The sequence below is a fragment of the Hyla sarda genome, chromosome 1 (assembly GCF_029499605.1).
Source record: "Hyla sarda isolate aHylSar1 chromosome 1, aHylSar1.hap1, whole genome shotgun sequence".
Classification (NCBI taxonomy): domain Eukaryota; kingdom Metazoa; phylum Chordata; class Amphibia; order Anura; family Hylidae; genus Hyla; species Hyla sarda.
In genome coordinates, this window is record NC_079189.1 from 187662414 (window position 1) to 187685611 (window position 23198).

General features: G+C 41.5%; 1 protein-coding gene across 1 annotated transcript in view; it reads left to right on the top strand.

The window, feature by feature from the left end:
- PAPSS1 (3'-phosphoadenosine 5'-phosphosulfate synthase 1) overlaps window positions 1-23198 on the top strand; it is a 115047-nt gene that overhangs the window by 22167 nt on the left and 69682 nt on the right. The window contains exons 6-7 of the mRNA XM_056565948.1: window positions 21766-21879; window positions 22868-22979. Coding sequence (XP_056421923.1) covers window positions 21766-21879; window positions 22868-22979 — 226 coding nt within the window. The remainder of the gene's footprint in view (window positions 1-21765; window positions 21880-22867; window positions 22980-23198) is intronic.

Consider the following 23198-nt stretch of genomic DNA (forward strand, 5'->3'; position numbering starts at 1 on the left):
GGCCGCTCTAGTGAACCATCTGATCACTTTACAATATCCTACCTATCTATCTGATATGTACAACCTTGTATGACGTCTAGAGATATTTTAATTTATATATTATTTGTAACAGTTTGGGGTAAAATCCACAACATGGATGTCTGTACACCTATATTGAAGGTCTAAACACCTGGTGCAAAGGAGACCCTGCCAGACATTTTCTATTAATCTCTACCCTCTGGGCACAACCTACCAAGGGATTAACTCCACTGTAAAAAAAAAAAAAAAACTACCACATTAATTTAATTTACTCTTGCTAGGTGACACTATTCCTAATTTAGATCTGCAATAAAGACTATAGGACCTAGGCACCACTGTAGCTACAATCTTCGGACCCACTGTGTCCAATCTGGCTGCGTATCAATACTAAATAACTTGATTGAGTGTTCATGTGAACAACCATGCAGACAGTGGAAGAAATGGAGCACTCACCCGATTACTTGCTTGAATAACTTGATGCTTTATTACATATTCGGATACATTCGTGCTGGGGAGCGGACAGAAGTGGTGGTGTGGTGTGGGGGGGGGGGTAGGTGGGCTTACACCACTGCTCCTCTCCGCTTCCCTGCACAAATGTATCTGAATATGTAATAAAGCATCAAGTTATTCAAGCAAGTAACCAGGTAAGTGCTCAGTTTCTTCTACTGTCTGCATTGTTGAGGACTATAGGATAGTTTGACCTCATAATCATTCCATATATCACTTCCCTGTCCTACAGAGCAAGACAGTACTGTTTTTAGTGAGAAAGTTAGCCTTATTCCCATCCAAAAAAGTATTCCGTAGAAAACTAAAAAAAAGGTAGGTACTGCTATTTACTTTTTTTTTTTTTTGTACTTCTTTGCGCACCGATTGCAGTATCTGGACTGTATTGTGGGTCCACTGCGTATGTGTATTTTTTTTTTATGGTCCCTCATACCCTAGGTAATTGGGATAGTGCAAGACTTGGACATGTATTACATACTCCTGAAAAAATAGAGAAATGGAGGAGCACTGTTAAAGGACTAATAGTTCAAAAGGATTCCTGATCCTTGATAGGTGCACAGCTTCAGGACCAGACCAGGTCCAGAATCAAGCAGGCAAATCTTCAGGAAGAAGCTGCACTCCACATATCCATAAGTGAATGACGGTAGTGCGTTTGTTGCAATGTTGTGGCTCAACAATAGAACCTTTCTCATACATAATGCAAATCACAGCATTTAAATACAATTAGCCCTCAATTACATATGCAAATGAATGAGGGGTGTATACATACAAAAATCCACTGTGTATGTTTTTATTGCCCCTCATACCCTAGGTAAGACTTAAACATTTATTTTATACTGCTGATGCTGATGCTGCATGTGACATTTTTAGCAGAATCTGTTAAACACTATGTTGTAGTTGTTCTTTTTCAGTGATTGTAAATGTGCAAGGAAAGCTCAGTGTATACCAGCCACAGTAAAGTGTTGAAAGGACCAGGACGTAGCCTATATTTAAATTAACATGTGTGGAGCGCATGCTCTAGGGGTGGGCTATGTAGTTGTAATTTCATGAGTGATACGATTATAGTGATATAAAGGTGTGGGGAAAATAACTCTAGCCCTCCCTACTAGGTTTTGTTTACTTGACTGGAGTGATGCTGTCATCCATGGAGCAAGCACTGGCCTCAGCAATATACTGCTTGGGGCTACCATATGGAAAACCCTCAAGTGTTCATTAGAAAAGCATTTTCATTGATGCCAATAAACAGCCCAATAGTGAGACAAAAGGAGTAACATGGTAAACGCACAGTGATGGTTGTGAAATCAGTTAATATGACAAGTTTGGGCTCATGTACGCAACTGTACTAAAGCTCTTAACAACCTTCTTGTGCAGTCCCTTCCACCAATAGATGTCTTCCTGACTTCACACACAGGCTTACAGGGTTTATTTTCTGGTAAATTCCATGAATTTGACATCATAAAAATCAGATTTTTCTTTGTCAAGCTTTGTAATACAGAGACTAACAAAGATGACATATAGCACACACTAAGGGTGCATTCACACCACGTTTTGTACATACGGGTGCCGGATCCGGTGGGGGGAGGGGCAAACCGGGCGCTCCCGTACCCCTGACGGATCAGCCCGTGACTCCATTTACTTAAATAGTCCGACCGGAGTCAAACGGTGACGTAGGATAAGTAAATGGAGTCATGGGTTTATGCGGCTTGGGTACGGGAGCGCCCGGTTTGCCCCTTTTTATTAGCTGTGGGATCTTTGTTGCTCCCTGCTCACTTTTGTGACCACATGACAGCTAAATCAGACCTTTTTTTGCCTAGAGAACTCACATAGAAATACACTACCACCCAGTGGTCCAAGGTGGTCCTTTCTACTTTGTGATCCCTGCTTTTGTCAGGAATTGGATTACTTTTATTTGATCAACAAGGAGAGTCCTGTAAAACAATATCTTACCACATTTTTAGTCAATACAAGGACTTGGCAGACCTTAGTTCCTAAGCTCTAATGTTAATATGTAGACCCATAAAGCTTCCTCTGCTGCAAATAATTGATGAACCATAAAAGTGTCAGCTGAATTCTCCTGCACCTCATCACCAGATGGCTAATAAAGGCAATGGGAATCTCATTCAGCCCTGTTTAGCCCCCTTTCTGGTACATATGTAAAGGAACTGCTGCTCTTTTCTCCACTAACAAAAGCTTCATATTAAAATCAGAAAATGTTGACAAAATGTGGCTTTCAAAGCAATCTTGAAGTTTTAAATGCACCTAAAAACGCACACACACACGGTAGGGCCAGGAGGTAATTCACAGATGTTCTCTTCCCCGTACTGTACATGTTGTGTTCTAGACAGTTCTGGCAAAGTATTTAAAAAAAAAAAAAGCTTGTATTTGACTTTAAAATGACAGTTTCCAGAAATAACATATAGTGTGTGTATGTGTGTGTGTATATATATATATATATATATATATATGTATGTGTGTGTGTGTGTGTGTATATATATATATATATATATATATATATATATATATATATATATACACATTTTTCAAGAAAATGAAGTATTTCTCACAGAAAAGGATTGCAGTAACACGTGTTTAGCTTTACACATGTGTATTCCCTTTGGGTGTATTGGAACTAAACCAAAAAGAGGAGGAAAAAAGCAAATTGGACATAATGTCACACCAAACTCCAAAAATGGGCTGGATAAAATTATTGGCACCCTTTCAAAATTGTGGAAAAATAAGATTGTTTCAAGCATGTGATGCTCACCTGAGGCAAGTAACAGGTGTGGGCAATATAAAAATAATACCTGAATGCAGATAAAAGGAGAGAAGTTCACTTAGTATTTGCATTGTGTGTGTGTGCCACACTAAGCATGGATAACAGAAAGAAGAGAAGAGAACTGTCTGAGGACTTGAGAAGCAAAATTGTGGAAAAATATGAACAATCTCAAGGTTACAAGTCCATCTCCAGAGATCTAGATTTGCCTTTGTCCACAGTGTGCAACCTAATCAAGAAGTTTGCGACCCATGGCACTGTAGCTAATCTCCCTGTGCGTGGATAGAAGAGAAAAATTGATGAAAGGTGTCAACACAGGATAGTCCGGATGGTGCATAAGCAGCCCCAAAAGTTCCAAAGATATTTAACACCTTAAGGACGCAGCCCCTTTTCACCTTAAGGACTGAGCCCTTTTTCGCAATTCTGACCACCGTCGCTTTACGAATTAATAACTTGAAAATGCTTTTACCGAATATTCTGATTCTGAGAGTTTTTTTGTGACATATTCTACTTTATTTTGGTGGTAAATTTTCGGCGTTACTTGCATCCTTTTTTGGTGAAAAATCCCAAAATTTCATGAAAATTTAGAAAATTTAGCATTTTTCTTACTTTGAAGCTCTCTACTTGTAAGGAAAATGGATATTCCAAATACATTTTATTTTTATTGACAAATACAATATGTCCACTTTATGTTGGCATCATAAAATGGACATATTTTTGATTTTCAAAAATGTCATGAAAATTGCAAAATCTGAAGGGACAGATGTTACAGAACTACAACTCCCAGCATGCCTGGGCAGTCTAGGAGAGTTGTAGTTTGGCAACATCTGGAGGGCTGCCATTTGGGCACCACTGTAACAGTGGTCTCCAAACTGTGACCATCCAGATGTTGCAAAACTACAACTCCCAGCATGCCCAGACAGCCGTTGGCTGCCACAGTAAAGTGGTTGTGGTTGCCACAGTAAAGATCACTTTACTTTCACTTTCATTCCCCCCCCCCCAGCGTGGTTTCCCTACCTGAGCCAGGATCCAGCAGTCTCCAGCGACGATCCGGGGTCCCCAGGCATCTTCTCCTCCAGGTACCGGCTTCCATCTTCTGTCCACGTTCCCCTCGACATCCAGGGGTGGGCAGAACGGGGGGTTGCCATGGTCCTGCCACTGTCCTGCCCTACCATTGGTCAGAATCAGTTCTGACCAATGGCAGGGGATAGGAGGAGATCGCAGCACTGCGACCTCGCTCCTATCCCTCAGGATGATCAGGGCTGTCACTGACAGCTCCATTCATCATCCCTATTTTCCGGGTGATCGGGTCACCAGAGCCTCGATCAGCCCGAAATAGCAGAAAATCGCATGTCTAAATTGACATGCGATTTTCTGCGGTCGCTGACATGGGGGGTCTCAGGACCCCCTGGGCGATGTGCCGGGATGCCTGCTGAATGATTTCAGCAGGCATTCCGGTCCGGTCCCCAACCGGCTAGCGGCGAGGACCAGAATTCCCACGGGCGTCCAGCATTCCAGCTGAGAGGTGTAAGAAGCTTATTGATAGTTATAGGAAGTGACTGATTTCAGCTATTTTTTCCAAAGGGTGTGCAACCAAATATGAAGTTAAGGGTGCCAACAATTTTGTCCAGACCATTTTTGGAGTTTGGTGTGACATTATGTCCAATTTGCTTTTTTTTCCTCCCTTTTTTGGTTTAGTTCCAATACACACAAAGGGAATAAACATGTGTATAGCAAAACATGTGCTACTGCAATCCTTTTCTGTGAGAAACACTTAATTTTCTTGAAAAATTTCAGGGGTGCCAACATTTATGGCTAAGACTGTACGTGTGTGTGTGTGTGTGTGTGTGTGTGTATATATATAACTTTAGATGGTTGTGTTGGCCGGTTTTTATTTAGTTTCAATTAATCATTGTCTTAGTCCTGGCCAGCGCCATAACAAGCTTTTTCTTAGAAGTGAAAGTGTAGAAAGTGTACAAGGAACCCTGTGATTGGTAATAAAGTTATCCACCATTATCCACCGGGATTCCTTAGCCAATAAGCTTACACTGTAATCTATTTTGGGGTATGATTTTCTTCTGCAGAGCTGTTTCTCTGCATGTAAGAGAACATCCGCATGTATTGATATGTGTGCATTAAATCTGTCTGCTAATCAACACGGCTGCAGTTGACTGATCACAGGGAGAAATTGATCCTAACAGTGGAGTCCCCATATATTGGACCTTTTTCTTCAAGATTCTAGTTTTGATGGGGCCAAGACAACTACCTTCCTTCTGTCATATTTCTCAACTCATACCTGAACACCTTTCCACAGTGAGGCATCGTGTGTGTTTCTGAAAGAGGCCACTGCTAGGAGGGAATACCATTGCAATGAAGGACTGTACTTAGTCTGTAACATCATTTATGTAGGTGGTACATAGATGTCATAGTAAAGCAGGGTTCAACAGTTCTGTTACTGGAAGATGCAGCTCCCCAGTGCAAAAACTGTAACAGGGCCCCCAGCTGTAATGCTTCAGTTATATCACTGGTTTATTCCTATAGGAAAGGATGTCCTTATGCATGTGTCTTTACAGAGAAAGAGGTTCTACGTTTGCTGTCTAAAGTGAAGACAAATAAGTCACAGGGGCCTGATGGGATACACCCAAAATTATTAAAAGAGCTTAGTGGTGAGCTAGCAAAACCGTTAACAGATTTATTTAACCAATCCCTGGTAACAGGAGTCGTCCCGGAAGATTCAAAATTAGCAAATGTCCTGCCCATTCACAAGAAAGGTAGTAGGGAGGAATCAAGCAACTATAGGCCAGTAAGTCTGACATCAATAGTGGGGAAATTAATGGAAACCCTACTAAAGGATAGGATTGTGGAACATCTAAAATCCCATGGATTGCAAGATGAAAAACATGGGTTTACTTCAGGGAGATCATGTCAAACAAATCTTATTGATTTTTTTTTTTTGACTCTGTGACTAAAATAATAGATGGTGGAGGGGCAGTAGACATCACATATCTAGATGACACTGTCCCACATAGAAGACTTATCAATAAACTACAGTCATTGAGCTTGGACTCCCATATTGTTGAGTGCATTAGGCAGTGGCTGAGTGAGAGACAACAGAGGGTTATAGTCGATGGAGAATATTCAGAGCAAGGTCTTGTCACCAGTGAGGACCTCAGGGATCTGTACTGGGACCAATATTGTTTAATATCTTCATTAGTGATATCGCAAAAGGTCTTGATGGTAAGGTCTGTCTTTTTGCTGATGACACAAAGATATGTAACAGGGTTGATGTTCCTGGAGGGATATGCCAAATGGAAAAGAATTTAGGAAAACTAGAAGAATGGTCAGAACTCTGGCAACTGAAATTTAATGGGGATAAGTGCAAGATAATGCACCTGGGGTGTAAAAACCCAAGGGCAGAATATAGAATATCTGACATCGTCCTAACCTCAGTATCTGAAGAGAGGGATTTAGGAGTAATTATTTCAGAAGACTGAAAGGTAGGAAGACATTGTAATAGAGCAGCAGGAAACACTAGCAGAATGCTTGGATGTATAGGGAGAGGTATAAGCAGTAGAAAGACGGAAGTGCTCATGCCGCTGTACAGAACATTGGTGAGGCCTCACTTGGAGTATTGTGCGCAGTACTGGAGGCCGTATCTACTGAAGGATATAGATACTCTAGAGAGAGTTCAAAGAAGAGCTACTAAAACTAGTACATGGATTGCAGGATAAAACTTACCAGGAAAGGTTAAAGGACCTTAACATGTATAGCTTGGAAGAAAGAATGGACAGAGGGGATATGATAGAGACTTTTAAATACATGAAGGGAATCAACACAGGAAAGGATATTTAAAAGAAGAAAAACTACCACAAGAGGACATAGTTTTAAATTAGAGGGGCAAAGGTTTAAAAGTAATATCAGGAAGTATTACTTTACTGAGAGAGTAGTGGATGCATGGAATAGCCTTCCTGCAGAAGGGGTCGCTGCAAATACAGTGAAGGAGTTTAAACATGCATGGGATAAGCATAAGGCTATCCTTCATATAAGATAGGACCAGGGACTATTCATAGTATTCAGATTATTGGGCAGACTAGATGGGCCAAATGGTTCTAATCTGCCGACACATTCTATGTTTCTTATGGGCCTGGATTCAACTGCTCCCTCTATAGTTACTGCCCTGTTCCTTAGTATAAGTTGGCTTCCTGTCAATTCACTATAAGCTTTAGCCTGCAGCCTGCCTAAATGTCTTATATGTGTATTACCTACATAACATTGAAAAGCGTGATAGAGCTCTGGTCCATAGGGTGTGAATTTTGACCTGTAATGTTTACATCAGGAATAGTGATACATTTGTATGGGAACCCAGCTTAACCCCCCCCTTGAATTTTTTGTTGAACATTGCTGAGATCATTCTACTACCTGATCAAGCCACCTTCTTCTGGTGCTCACATACCCATATTAGATACTTTGGACGGTGGACACAGGACGGCATGGACAGTGATCAGTCTTTGGCTACACAGCAAGTTGCAGTGGGCTCTGTTTTCTGATACCTTTCTATCAGCATTATTCTCTTCAGTAGTTTGTGCTACAGTAGCTCCTCTGTGGGATTAGACCAGACAGAATAGCCTTTGGTTCCCACACTTACCAGTTTGGTAGGTACTAAGCACAGCATACCTGGAACACCCCACAAGACCTGCTGTTCAGAGCTGCTCTGACCCAGTCACAAATCATTGTCAGGTTATGGAGTTATCCAGGTTCGCAAAGGGCCATAGCACTCAGCAAGCACTGCAGCCTCTTAAGGGTTTACCTAGCCTGTAAGGTCACACTATTTTAAAACGGTGGTAGAAGGTATTGCACAGTTTTCTCACTTAAGAGAATGGGAAAACACAATAAATTAGATAACGATCAATTTTTCAAGCTTGGATAATATATGGAAAGTTCTTTGCTTATGGGAAATTCTTTAACCCTTATTCAAGAATGGTATCACTCTGCTGGCCCTGAACAATAACACCAACATCAAGCAATTTTTTTTTATTTCTGTAAGTGCAAATCTTATGTTGTCCACTAGGTGTCATATTCAAGCTGCATTAGTTACATTAAGAATGTTGTAGAAAACTTAGGTTTCCATTTGCATAAGTATTTGATTTTAGTATTTACAAGACCAAAAATTGTGTAATCTCTGTGGACTACTACCATTTTAAATTTAAGTGGTTTTCCCAAAAAGTGATGGCATATTATTAATACTGGCTTTCTAAAAGATGAGTATAATTGTAGATGAAAATGAAACAGCAGAGCTATTTAGCACACCATTTAGACTGCTTTTTTCGTCTAAATTTTTCACATGAAAAGTCGAATACTGGCCCGACATTTCATTTACCAGATTTAAAGGAAAACTGTCACATATTTTCTCCCGCACTATCCACATGTACTGGTGGATAGTGCGGGAGACGCTGATTAAAACGAGCCCTACCTTGGTCTGATCCGCTCCGCCGTTCGCCCGCAATTGTAGTTTTAATCTCTGTGTATATCTGGCTGTAACTGGCAAAGGCGGTGCTTCTGCGGGCTGAGACTGACGTCAGCGCCGCTCATGACTACTCATCCCTCCCTCTGGTTAGGAGCGGTGAAGAGAGGGAGAACAGGAGGGATGAATATTCATGAGCGGCGCTGATGTCAGTGTACGTTAGCCCGCACAAGCACCACCTTTGCCAGTTACAGCCGGATATACACAGAGATTAAAACTACAAGTGCGGGCGAACGGCAGCGCGGATCAGACCAAGGTAGGGCTCATTTTAATCAGTGTCTCCCGCACTATCCACCAGTACATGTGGATAGTGCTGGAGAAAATATGTGACAGTTTTCCTTTAAATTTCATTACCATAAAGTATTCTTTTTTTAGAACACTTTGTGCAGCGGTCACTGATTTATCACAAAAAATGTTGCATGGGCCAGATTTAGAAATTATCACAGGGCAGGTCAACCCTGCCTTAGAACTATCGAAATGGCTCTATGCAACAATTGTATTAAAGCGGTACTCCGGTGCTTAGACATCTTATCCCCTATCCAAAGGATAGGGGATAAGATGCCTGATCGCGGGAGTCCCGCAGCTGGGGACCCCACGTCACACGCCGTCTGCCCTGTGGTCGCCGGTAATCAGACCCGGAGCGGAAACGCTCCGGGGACTGATTACTAATGGAGTGCCGCGTGCAAGATCACGGGGGTCCCCAGCGGCGGGACTCCCGCGATCAGGCATTTTATCCCCTATCCTTTTGGATAGGGGATAAGATGTTTAAGCACCGGAGAACCCCTTTAAGGTCCGTGCTACACTTTATACAATCTTCGCACGGCCGCCACATCTCTGCGACATTTAACAAGACTTAAGTAGAACAGTTCTGGGGTGAGTCATCAAAGTCTGTGTGCCATTTGATAAATTTGACAATTGACAAAAAGAGGGGCATTTATCAAATCTGTACTTTCTTCTGTATTGGCTTCCTTGCTGAAAAGTTGTAGAATTGGTGCCGGACGTGCGACAATTGTATTAAATGTCGTACAACCCTTAATACAATTGTCGCATAGTTATATAGGGCAGGGTTGAATTGCCCTGTGCTAACTTCTAAATTGGGACTTTGAGGTAAACAGTCCTCAAAAAGTCGCACAGGGCCAACCTGCTACCTTTTCCTGGGGTAAATTTAGACGAAAAAGCTGTCTAAACAGATGAATAAATTCCCCTCAAAGACTCCGGTCCCGTGGTTATATTACTTTAGACTCTCTTTGGGTGTTCTTACAAATTATGAATTCTTTAATTTGTAAAATATGTAAATATGCATCAGCAAAGAAAGGAATGACAAGCAGTACTGATTTCTGAAAAGAAGTTGTACTGGAATAGCATGCTTAGTTTCTGGATGTTGTTGATGCTAATAGTGTGATTAATCTAGCATTTCACTCAATGGTTTTTACCATAATGATGGCAATAATATTATTTCCCAATTACCCCAGTCCTGATGTAAAGAAAGTGGACTCTAGGTCTTGACACTCATGTAGAAGTGCTTGATAATAAAGCTGAGTAAGGCTCTTTGTACACAGCAGTCAAGTCTTCTGTTGGTGGTACACACTTATTATGTAGAACACCTATAGAAGGCTCAGACATATGTCACTGTAAAGCAATGTTTCCCAACCAGGGTCTCCAGCTGTTGCATTTGTAGCTGTTGCAACAGCTAGAGGCACTCTGGTTGGGAAACACTGCACCAAAGACACAGTGCCGTACGTCACCCTAAGTGTTCCATTGTAAAACCTATACTGTAGTGTTTTTTCTTTGTCAAGGCTCTATGACTAGCGAAGTTTAACTTTAGTGATACAGTACAGGTGGAAAAAGTTGTACAGATGCATGTGCCCTTTCCTTTGTCTGTTGTATGGGACCCTATAGATACATAAGGTATATGCCAGGAGCTTTTCTTTATGGATATATTACAGATATGGCTTAGACATGGTGTGCACTGAGCATTACATACACACGTGATTGTTTTGTTCTCCAATTTGTACTTAGTAATACTAATAAAGTCATACTAATTAACTTTAAGATAAGACACTAATGAAATATATCTATATATAAAACTCAACGTATGTATGTTCCAGCATCACGTCAAAACGGCTAAACATATTAACATGAAACTTGGCACACATGTTACTTATATGTCAACAACAAACATAGGATAGGTGATTTAACCCTTACTCACCCCCATTTGCCAGGGGCGGGTTTTTGTTTAATGTCCCATACAAGTCTATGGGAAATATGTTACTGCATAACTTCCAAACGGCTGGAGATATTTCGATAATACTTGGTCACATGTTACTTATATGTCCACTTAAAATATAGGATAGTTAATTTAACCCTTAACTACCCCCATTTGTGAGGGATGGGTTTTTTGTTTAAAGTCCCATGCAAATCAACGGGAAATGTATGTTACCACATAACTTCCGTACGGCTGGAGATATTTCAATACCTGGTACACATATTACGGGTCGGGGTAGTATGTCGGGATATGGGGTTTGGATATGACAACAATATATGAGGACGGGATATGAAGCCAAAAGCTTCCTCCTTTGTTTATTTTCCTCCCTAACAAGGATTAGGAAGGAAAAACCGGGCAACGGCGGGTACTCCACTAGTATATGTATGTATGTGTGTGTGTGTGTGTGTGTGTGTGTATATGTGTGTGTATATATGTGTATATATATATATATATATATATATATATATATATATATATTATATACACATCCTTAAAAATGTAGACTGTGGTATTCAAAGTATGTATATGTATATATATATATATATATATATATATATATATATATATATATATATATACACACATCCTTAAAAATATAGACTGTGGTATTCAAAGTAAGCTCCTGCTCCAAATGACCCCACACATTCCATAGCTCTGGACAACTTCCCCTGAGGAACAAATGGGGTCATTTGGAGCAAGTGCTTACTTTGAATACCACAGTCCACATTTTTTACGATCCATTATTGGTATCTACTGTTTTGTATGGGCCCTTTTTTTTGCTATATTTATTATGACACATTCCTAGGCACCAGTCACTTTTTAATATTATGTGCATTATTCATTTATGCTGTTTATAGGTTTTGTGAACACCAGGAATTGTTTACTACTATTTCATTGCCATACATACAGTAGTATGTTTATGGTGCACTGTGGATTTTGATCACTTGTACCAGCTTATTGTGCTCCTGGATGCATTTGCATTGTACGGCAGTCCTGTTGTAATTGATGCATAATATTCTTCAGGTATTGTATGGCTGCCTCACCAATTCTACTTTCTTGCCTGTACTGTCTCTCTATTGCTGATGTCAGGTAGGGCAGGAGATTAAAGGGGTACTCTGCCCCTAGACATTTTATCCCCTATCCAAAGGATAGGGTATAAGATGTCTGATCGCATGGGTCCCGCCGCTGGGGACCCCTGCGATCTCTCCTGCAGCACCCCCATTTCTCAACTGCACAGAGCGAGGATTGCTCTGTGGTGCAATGCAGGGGACGGAGTATCGTGACGTCAAGCCCTACCCCCTCAATGCAAGTCTATAGGAAATGGTGGGATGGCTGCCACACCCCCTCCCATAGACTTACATTGAGGGGATGTGACGTCAAGAGGGGTGGAGCCGTCACAATACTCGGCCCTGTCATCAGCTACAGAGCCATCCTTGCTCTGTGTAGCTGAGAAACAGGGGTGCTGCAGGAGAGATCTCGGGGGTCCCCAGTGGCGGGACCCCCGCAATCAGACATCTTATCCCCTATCCTTTGGATAGGGAATAAGATGTCTAGGGGCGGCTAACCCCTTTAATATTAAAGCTTTACATTAATTTTAGTGAAATAAATTGCACTCATAACATAGCCCATATGTTGATATAGAAAAAAGCAGCATTTAACGTAGCCCACTTCCCCCCCCCCCCCCCCAAAGTGGAGAATCCTTTTTCTCTCTCTTGGTCTCTGTCAGATTAGTTTCCTGGATCGCTCACTCTAATGTAATTCAAGTCTTACGGCTATTGATACTATCACTTGTAAGGCATCCAAACTTTCCTTTTCCCTTGACTTTGCCATAACTACACAACTTGGCAGTCCCAATCTATCTACCTTTGCACTGAAAAAAAAAAAAATTTATGCTGAGACATCTGATTTATGTCAAATGCTATTAAAGGTTTTAGCGGATCATACAACTGAATAACCTTTCCGAATTTTGACGTGCACGCAGAACATCACTGCTGCTCAAGCAAATGCCAATTGGGTTCCTAGAAGGCATTTTGAAGCTATTCTTCAGTATGTACCAGTGGTCACCAAATTGTGGACTTTCAGCTGTTGCAAAACTACAACTCCCGGGATGCCCGGACAGCCAATGGCTGTCCAGGCATCCTGGGAGTTGTAGTTTTGCAACAGCTGGAAGGCTGCTGTTGCATACCATGCCAACAAATATATAGATAGAATTGTTTAAATGTCACATGCCAGATGAACTGTAGTAGCTAATGACTACAAAGTGCTGCAAAGGTGAGGTGGGCTGGATAGGTGTGCTGATCAGCATTGTGGGAGATATAGATCAGCAGCTGTTTTGGAGAAGGTGGCCTATCTCTGTGCTAAAGACCAATTATGCACTTCTCAAAGAAGCTCCACGGAAAAAGTCTGCTTTTTATCAAAGAACAGCAAGCACTCTACAAAGTGCTTGTTCTCCTCCAGAGCGTTTGATGTACGGGGGTGCAGCAGTGTTGTATCTGGAATTTTTAACTCATCCCTTGTACTAATCATTTTCAGTTTCCAATTACAAGCAGCATATTTGGCCGAATCCAGGGTATACCTCATTGGTGCCGGGGCGTGTTGCTTTTCTTTTATGACAACAATTTCCAACCTTTTCATGCCTAATATTTATTGTGCGCTAAAGCAGCACTTGTATTTTTCTAACCAGAGTAATACTGTAATTGACTTCCTTAATCACAGTGAATCACTTTCTAATGTATTTGTTTCCTCAGCTGTCTGGTGTCAAAGTATACGCTTATGTATTTCCAGCACGTTTTAAGGGATATCACACCCAAAACACACAATGAGAATTTTAAGGCTATGTTCAAACATTTTGCCAATGCTGCCGCCCTGGCCAGAGGTTATAGCCGTCGGGATTTAGTGGAATCCCATTCTTATACAATAGTTGAGAACATGCGTGCTTTTCAAGTTGTGTGGTTTTTGTTCTCCTTTTGTTTTTCCCTGCACATGTAATAGATTTAAATTGTACTTGTCATTTGCAAAAACTCTTTATATAAATGTAGATAATACCATTATATGTATATGAGTAATATACATTGGTTGAAAAATATGTATATTTTTGGGTGAAAAAATGCTGTCTCTGCAGCTATTGCCTGTGTGTCTCTGAGGAGACCAAATACAGGAAGTGAGGGCGAGCCATGTAGGGCCCCTCAGGCTCCTAGCTTGTCAATCATCCTGCTGTGTGAACAGGGAGCATGTCACAGAGCCTCAGTGCACAGAGCCCTGCTAGTCCTCTGTACAGAGCCCTGCTTGCCCTCTGTGCACAGAGCCCTGCTTGCCCTCGGTGCGCAGAGCCCTGCTTGCCCTCGGTGCGCAGAGCCCTGCTTGCCCTCGGTGCGCAGAGCCCTGCTTGCCCTCGGTGCGCAGAGCCCTGCTTGCCCTCGGTGCGCAGAGCCCTGCTTGCCCTCGGTGCGCAGAGCCCTGCTTGCCCTCGGTGCGCAGAGCCCTGCTTGCCCTCGGTGCGCAGAGCCCTGCTTGCCCTCGGTGCGCAGAGCCCTGCTTGCCCTCGGTGCGCAGAGCCCTGCTTGCCCTCGGTGCGCAGAGCCCTGCTTGCCCTCGGTGCGCAGAGCCCTGCTTGCCCTCGGTGCGCAGAGCCCTGCTTGCCCTCGGTGCGCAGAGCCCTGCTTGCCCTCGGTGCGCAGAGCCCTGCTTGCCCTCGGTGCGCAGAGCCCTGCTTGCCCTCGGTGCGCAGAGCCCTGCTTGCCCTCGGTGCGCAGAGCCCTGCTTGCCCTCGGTGCGCAGAGCCCTGCTTGCCCTCGGTGCGCAGAGCCCTGCTTGCCCTCGGTGCGCAGAGCCCTGCTTGCCCTCGGTGCGCAGAGCCCTGCTTGCCCTCGGTGCGCAGAGCCCTGCTGGCCCTCGGTGCGCAGAGACCTGCTTTTCTGCCCACACTTTTTGTATTTGTTCTCCTCACAGAGACGCAAAGGCAATAGCTGCAGGGACAAAAATATACACTTTTTAACTACTGTATGATACAAATATACATATGTTATTTTCTACATTATATAAAAAGTTTTCGCTTACGACAGGTACACTTTAACCCCTTTAAGGACCCAGGGCGTATGGGTACGCCCTGGCTCCCTGGTACTTAAGCACCCAGGGCGTACCTGTACGCCCGTGGGAATTTCCTGGGAACTGGACCGGGATGACTGCTGATATCTATCAGCAGACATCCCATGCAAATGCCCAGGGGGGGTCCTGAGCAGTGGTCTCTAAACTGTAGCCCTCCAGATGTTGCAAAAGTACAACTCCCAGCATGCCTAGACTGGCGTTTGCTGTCTGGGCATGCTGGGATTTGTAGTTTTACAACTGCTGGAGGGCTACCGTTTTTAGATCACTGTGCAATGTTTTCTAAACCGTGTCCCTCTAAATCTTGCAAAACTACAAATCCCAGCATGCACGAACAGCAAACGACTGTCTTGCCATGCTGAGAGTTGTAGTTGTGTACCTCCAGCTATTGTATAACTACATCTCCCAGCATGCCCTTCGGCGATTAGTACATGCTGGGAGTTGTAGTTTTGCAACAGCTAGAGGCACACTGGTTGGAAAATACTGAGTTAGATAACAGAACTTAACTGAAGGTTTTCCAACCAGTGTGCCTCCAGCTGTTGCAAAAGTACAACTCCCAGCATGCACGGTTTGTCAGTGCATGTTGGGAGTCATAGATTTGCAACAGCTGGAGGTTTGCCCCCTCCCATGTGAATGTACAGGGTACATTCACATGGGCGGGTTTACAGTAATTTTACTGCTTCAAGTTTGAGCTGCGGCAGATTTTCCGCCGCAGCACAAACTACTAGCTGGAAACTCACCGTAAACCTCCGCCAGTACAAATGTACCCTAAAAACACAACACTACACTAACACATAATAAAGGGTAAAACATTACATATACAACCCTTTACACTGCCCCCCCCCCCCCCAATAAAAATGAAAAACGTATCGTACTGTAGTTTTTCCAAAACGGAGCCTCCAGCTGTTGCAAAACAACAACTCCCAAACTCCCAGCCTATGCAATCCCTAATTGAGTCTGCAAATGCGCATGGTGCTCTCTCACTTTGGAGCCCTGTTTGTATTTCAAGGAAACAGTTTAGGGCCACATATGGGGTGTTTCTTGGGAGAAATTACACTACAAATTTTGGGGGGCTTTTTCTGCTTTTATCCCTTATGAAAAGGAAAAGTTGGGGTCTACACCAGCCTGTTAGTGTAAAAAAAAGAAAAGAAAAAAATTTATACTAACATGCTGTTGTTACCCCATACTTTTTATTTTCACAAGAGGTAAAAGAAAAAAAGACCCCCAAAATTTGTAACACAATTTCTCCTGAGTATGGAAATACCCCATATGTGAGCATAAAATGCTCGGTGGGCACACAACAGGGCTCAGGAGTGAGAGCACACTATTTACATTTGCTGCCTAAATTGGTGATTTGCACAGGGGATGGCTGATTTTACAGCGGTTCTGACATAAACGCAAAAGAGAAAATACCCACATGTGACCCCATTTTGGAAACTACACCCCTCACGGAACGTAACAAGGGGTATAGTGAGCCTTAACACCCCACAGGTGTTTGACGAATTTTCGTTAAATTTGTATAAGAAGAAAAAAAAAATTAAAATGTTGGTGTTACCCTACATTTTTCATTTTCACAAGGGAAAATAGGAAAAAAGCCAAATTAGTAACCCCATATCTTCTGAGTAATGTGGATGTAAAGTGCTCTGCGGGCAAACTACAATGCTCAGAAGAGAGGGAGCGCCATCGGGCTTTTGGCGAGAAAATTTGTCCGGAATTGAGGGCCACGTGTGTTTACAAAGCCCCCATAGTGCCAGAACAATGGACCCCCCCCCCACAGATCCCCCCACATGTGACCCCATTTTGGAAACTACACCCCTCACGGAATGTTATAAGGGTTACAGTGAGCATTTACGCCCCACAGGTGTCTGACAGATTTTTGGAACAGTGGTCTGTGAAAAGGAAAAATTTAATTTTTCATTTGCTCAGCTCAATGTTTCAAAGATCTGTCAAACGCCAGTGGGGTGTAAATGATCACTGCACCCCTTATTAAATTCTGTGAGGGGTGTAGTTTCCAAAATGGGGTAACATGTGGGGGGTTCCACTGTTCTGGCACCACGGGGGGCTTTGTAAACGCACAAGGCCCTCGACTTCTATTCCAACCAAATTCTCTCTCCAAAAGCTCAATGGCGCTCCTTCTCTCCTGAGCATTTTAGTGCGCCAGCAAAGCACTTGACATCCACACATGGTGTATTTCCATACTCAGAAGAAATGGGGTTACAAATTATTATTTTTTTTGGGGGGTGGGGGGCATTTTCTCCTATTACCTCTTGTAAAAATGTAACATTTGGAGGAAAAACTACATTTTAGTGGAACAAATAAAGTTTTCATTTACACATCCGACTTTAACAAAAAGCCGTCCCCCTGTTACATTTTTTTTTTTTTTTTTTTTCTGTTCTGGTACCATAGGGGCTTCCTAAATGTGACATGCCCCCCAAACCATTTCAGCTAAATTTGCTTTCCAATAGCCAAATGTGACTCCTTCTCTTGTGCACTTGACGTCCACACATGGAACATTTTCATACTCAGAAGAGATGGGGTTACAAATTTTGGGGGACATTTTCTCCTATTACCCCTTGTAAAAATGTCAAATTTGGGGAAAACCAGCATTTTAGTGAAAAAAATTCATTTACACATCCAACTTTAACGAAAAGTCGTCAAACACCTGTGGGGTGTTAAGGGTCTCTGGACCCCTTTTTTTTTTTTTTTTGTTCTTCCGGCACCATAGGGGCTTCCTAAATGTGACATGCCCCCCCAAAAACCATTTCAGAAAAACTCTCTCTCCAAAATCCCATTGTCCCTCCTCCTGAGCCCTCTAGTGCACCCACAGAACACTTGACATACACATATGAGGTATTTCCTTACTCTTACATGTAAGAGTAAGTACTTCCTTACATAAAGTAGACATATTGTATGTGTGAATCAATATATAATTTATTTGGGATGTCCATTTTCCTTATAAGCAGAGAGTTTCAAAGTAAAAAAAAACGCTACATTTTTAAATTCTTCATGAAATTTTGGAATTTTTCACCAAGAAATTATGCAAGTATCGACATAATTTTACCACTAACATAAAGTAGAATATGTCACGAAAAAAAATCTCTGAATCAGGATGAAGAATAAAAGCATCCCAGAGTTATTAATACTTAAAGTGACAGTGGTCAGATGTGCAAAAAAATGGCCGAGTCCTTAAGGGGTTAAAGGGAAACAATTATTATTATTATTATTTTCAAGTCAACTGTTTCCAGAAAATGTAACAGATTTGTAAATGACTTCTATTAAAAAATCTTAATCCATCCAGTATCAGAGCTGCTGTATGCTCCACATGAAGTTGAGTTGTTCTTTTCTGTCTGGCCGCAGTGCTCTCTGCTGACACATCTGTCCATGTTAGGAACTTTCCAGAGTAGGAGCAAATCCCCATAGCAAACTTCTTCTGCTTCAGACAGTTCCTGACATGGACAGAGGTGTCAGCAGAGAGCACTGTTGTCAGACTGAAAAGAACTATACAACTTCCTCTGCAGTATAACAGCAGCTGATAAGTAGTAGAAGGATTAAGATTTTTTAATAGAAGTAATTTACAAATCTGTTTTAACGTTCTGGCACCAGTTGTTTTGAAAAAAAAAAAAAAATCACTGGACATGCCCTAGATATAATGTTTACAAATGATTAGCGCCTGCAGTGCTGTACAAAGATTGTTCTTAGATTTTGTCCTCCTAGTGGCTTACAATATATTTTATACTCAGATCTATCTCTATTGGGCAAACACAAAAAGCACTGATAGGGTATAGGCCGCATACATATATATATGTATGTGGACACCTCACCATGACATTTAAATGATCTTGATGAACATCTCATTACAAACCTACCTATACCATTAATATAGAGAACCCCCTCCCCTTGTGTTTTTTATCCTTCAGAAAAAAAAAAATTGTGCTTCCACACTGTTGGATCAAATGATCTGTTGTACAGTTTGTGTTCCAGTTCATCCCAAAACTGTTGAATGGGTGAAGGACAGGGCTGTGTGGAAGAAATGAAATGGCATGCACAAAGCCATGAGCATGGGCCCTTCCTAAACTGTTGCCACAAAGTTGACAGTATACAATTACAATAAGGGCCTAAGCTTTACAGGAAATAAGGGGTCTAGGCCAATCCCTAATAAACTGCCCTAGATCATTGTTACTACTTCACCAATTCTTACAGTAGGTGCTTTCTGGTAGGTAAAGTTCTCCGAGCATCCACCAAATGCAGACTTGTCTATCAAACTCCCAAGTGGTGAAATGTAATTCCTTACTCCAGAAAACACATTTCAGGGGTGTGGAAATTTAATTAAAAAAAACTACTTGTCCAAAGGACTAAATCTGAGCAAAATCTACTTGTCCTTCATGGCGATCTACTTGTCCTGGCCAATTTTTGCTTTTACACTCTCGTTTTTTCTTCCTCGCCCTATAATAGCCATAACTACCTACTATAATGATACCTTTTAATTTTTCAATAACATATTCTCCGAAGCAAAATATATATATGTAATCGGTGAAGTGAAATTGAAATAGTAAAAGATAATTTAGCAAATTTGGTGGTTTTCTTTTCTACGCCATTTACCTTGCAGTTGAGCGAACATGTTGTTTTGATACTTTAGGCCGGCCTCATTACAGCAATACCAGATTTGTATAGTTTCAGTCATGTTTGACTAATTTAAAAAAAATTCAGAACATTTTCGAATTTTTTTTATTTCCATTTTTTGACCCATGTAGCTGTGTTTATTATTATTTTTTTTTTACATTTACGTCATTTACCGTATGGGATACAAAATGTTATATTTTAATAGTTCGTACAATTATGCATGCAGCGATAATAAATGTTGATTATTATTATGTTTACATGTTTTATATTGGAAAAGGGGGTAATTTGAACTTTTAGCATGGAAGGGGTTAATGTGTCTTAAACTTTTATCAAAACTTTTTTTTTTTTACACTTTATTAGACTTTTAGGAGGAATCATTAGATTCCTCATACAGATCAATAGAGTTCTATTGAACTCCATTGATCTGTGTGCTCTGCACTCCATTGATAGAGCCTAGTCCAGCCAGGCTCTATCAATGACAGAGCCACGGGACAGCAGAGAACAGAGTTTATCCGTCTGGCTACCTCTATAATTGATTGCCCCCTTGCGATCGCGTTGGGGGGGGGGGGATGATCCACCCCACTAGCCCACCAGGGAGCATTCACATGTCCCTTTGGACGCCACTGTCAGCTTTGACAGTGGCGATCTAAAGTGTTAGTAGCCAGCCGCAGTGGCCACTGGCTACTGAGAACAGCCAGGGGCTGCAGAGTGTAGAGCGGGAACGAGTCGGGAGCCTGCTCCATGCACTCCTCTGAGCGCCGTCGTGCTTGTCAGGTCCCCAGCCCTGCTTGCCCGAAGCCGGGCTAAGGGCCGGAAAAATTCACCTGCCAAGCGCCCGGGACTGCATATCCTGGGTGTCTGAATTCCACATCCCTGCATTTCTACTGCTCCTTAGTCCAGTAGTGGTGTGTTTTACACCACTCCATCTAATACTTGGCATTGGGCATGCTGACATTATGCTTGCGTAGCTGCTCAGTAATGAAAGCCCATTTAATGAGGCTCCTTCTATACTGTTCTGCTGCTGCAGTTGGAACCCTGTAGTAAGTGATACAAAAGGGATTTTTTTCATTAACAAATGCATCTGAGATTTCCGCAATACTTTGAGTTTTTCATGATCTACTCCATCGTAGCTGAACTGTTGCTACTTCTAGATGCTTCAGCTGCATAACAGTACTAGCACTTACAGCTGACCGGGTCAGACCTAGCAGAGTAATGTATAACCCATACTATGAATGCTCATCTGTGAAGATTGGATGACTGAGTGCTTCATGTTATTAGGTGTGGTTATGGTTGCATTTGGTGTGACTCAAGCACCATATAGTGTATGTTACTGTGGGCCAGATTGTTGTTATAAAACCCTGGAACCTAAGACAAATAGTGAAACCCACAAGACCCTCCCCAAATAGTGCAAACAATAGAGTGTATCATCCTTAGATTCCACTTGTTTATGTTGAAACATTCCCTTTTCCCTTTCAGACTTTGAGAATGTGCACATTGCAACTTAATTTATTTGTGTCAGGTCTTTTTCCAGTGTTTTCATTCTTTTCTCTGTGCAGGCATCTGGCTGCCTTTTCTCTACTTTAAGTGTGCATGCTAAACCTCTCCAAGATGGTGCAGAATCTCCACTGCTAAACTCGGTAGACCCAGAATATTTTTTCAGTCCAGTACATTATGAATTTCCCCTGGAGTCCTCTTCAGGTTCATTGGCCGGGCACTGTAAAAATCTGTGTTCTTCCCATGATCTTAGCCACGGGCTCTGTCCAGAAAATATATTCACCTAAACCCACAGAACACTTGTTCTTATTATTTTTTCCTCAAGAAATATTAAACTCTAGAGCCAGAAAAAAAAACACTGTGAACTTTGATATTACATGTTGTTTTACCTCCCTTTCTTGATAAGTTCAATGCAATCGTTTAACAGATGAATATACTAATTTATTTCATGTTTCTTTCTTCAAATAGGATATAGTGCCGGTAGACGCGTCTTATGAAGTCAAGGAGTTGTATGTTCCTGAGAACAAACTTCAGCTGGCAAAGACGGATGCTGAAACCTTGCCGGCATTGAAAATAAATAAGGTGAATAGAGATTTCTGTAAACATATATTAAACTAAGTAATGGAACGGAAACCTGATTTTGGGAAAGGGTCGGGGGGACAAATGCAAGTGTGAACTGAACCTAAATATCTCTTATTCTCTTCCAATTATTTACATACAGGAAATATGTATAAGAGTGTAGGCAGTAGCAGTCTAGTCAGAATTAGGCCATGTTCACACACACATAGTAAGATCAGCAGTTTTTTTTCTTTGCAGCTGTCCATTTTTTTTGTTGCACATCTATTTTTTTCAGATGTAAAAGGCCACCGCTGTTTTTATTTTTTTATTTTTTTTATACCATGTGTGAACTTGGCCTTAAATAGAATAAAATGTTCAAAGTGTCTTATCTGTTTAGTGCCATGTATTATTTGAGGCTAAAACTACACTGTAATGACTGTTGGCCATATTTTTACCTGGAGGTGTTTAAACCTAAAGGTTTTGTACTTGTTCTTTCATGCCCATGTGTAAAAATGTTTTATATGCAGATGTCAATATATGTGGCTATGCTTGTCATATTGTATGATCACAGAATTTCTGCACTTCCTGAGCAGATTAAAAACACATTGAAAAACACCTAAAACTCCAGACATCTGCTTTTTATTTACCCCTACTGAGTCATTGTTAAATATGATAACAAGTGCCAGAAAAATGCAGCCTGTTGCACACTTATAGGAATACCACGGATGCAACTGCTCATGGATGAATCGATAAATATCTAGATTCTAAACATCTAGAATGCTGTAAAGATTTTTTTTTTACATGTTTAAGGTCTTAAGGACTAACTTTCTCAACAAAAATAATATGGCTTTTAACATTGTAATAGGATAAAACATTGTGAAATGTAATTACCAAATATGTAAAATAAACTTGTAAAATGTAAAACAGATTATTTTGTTTATTTGTATATACATATATAGATGTTACATTTTGTACTTGTCTTATTTAATGTTTGTTTGGTTCACTTGTACAGGTTGATATGCAATGGGTTCAGGTACTGGCGGAAGGCTGGGCAACACCTCTTAATGGCTTTATGAGAGAAAGGGAATACTTACAATGCCTTCACTTTGATTGTTTGTTAGATGGTAAGCAAATCCCTCTTTTAGCATTTATGGCTTTACTTATAAGGCGGTGGACACCTTTGCACTGAAATTTTTTATTGTTCATTTGTTCCCTGAATGCAAAATGAAGCAACTTTGTAAATAGTCTTCATTTAAAATTTCTAACCATTTAGCAGCTACATGGAGAAATATAAGATCAATCAGTCAGACAGACTTTTTGCCCTCTCACTATTAGAAAAAGCA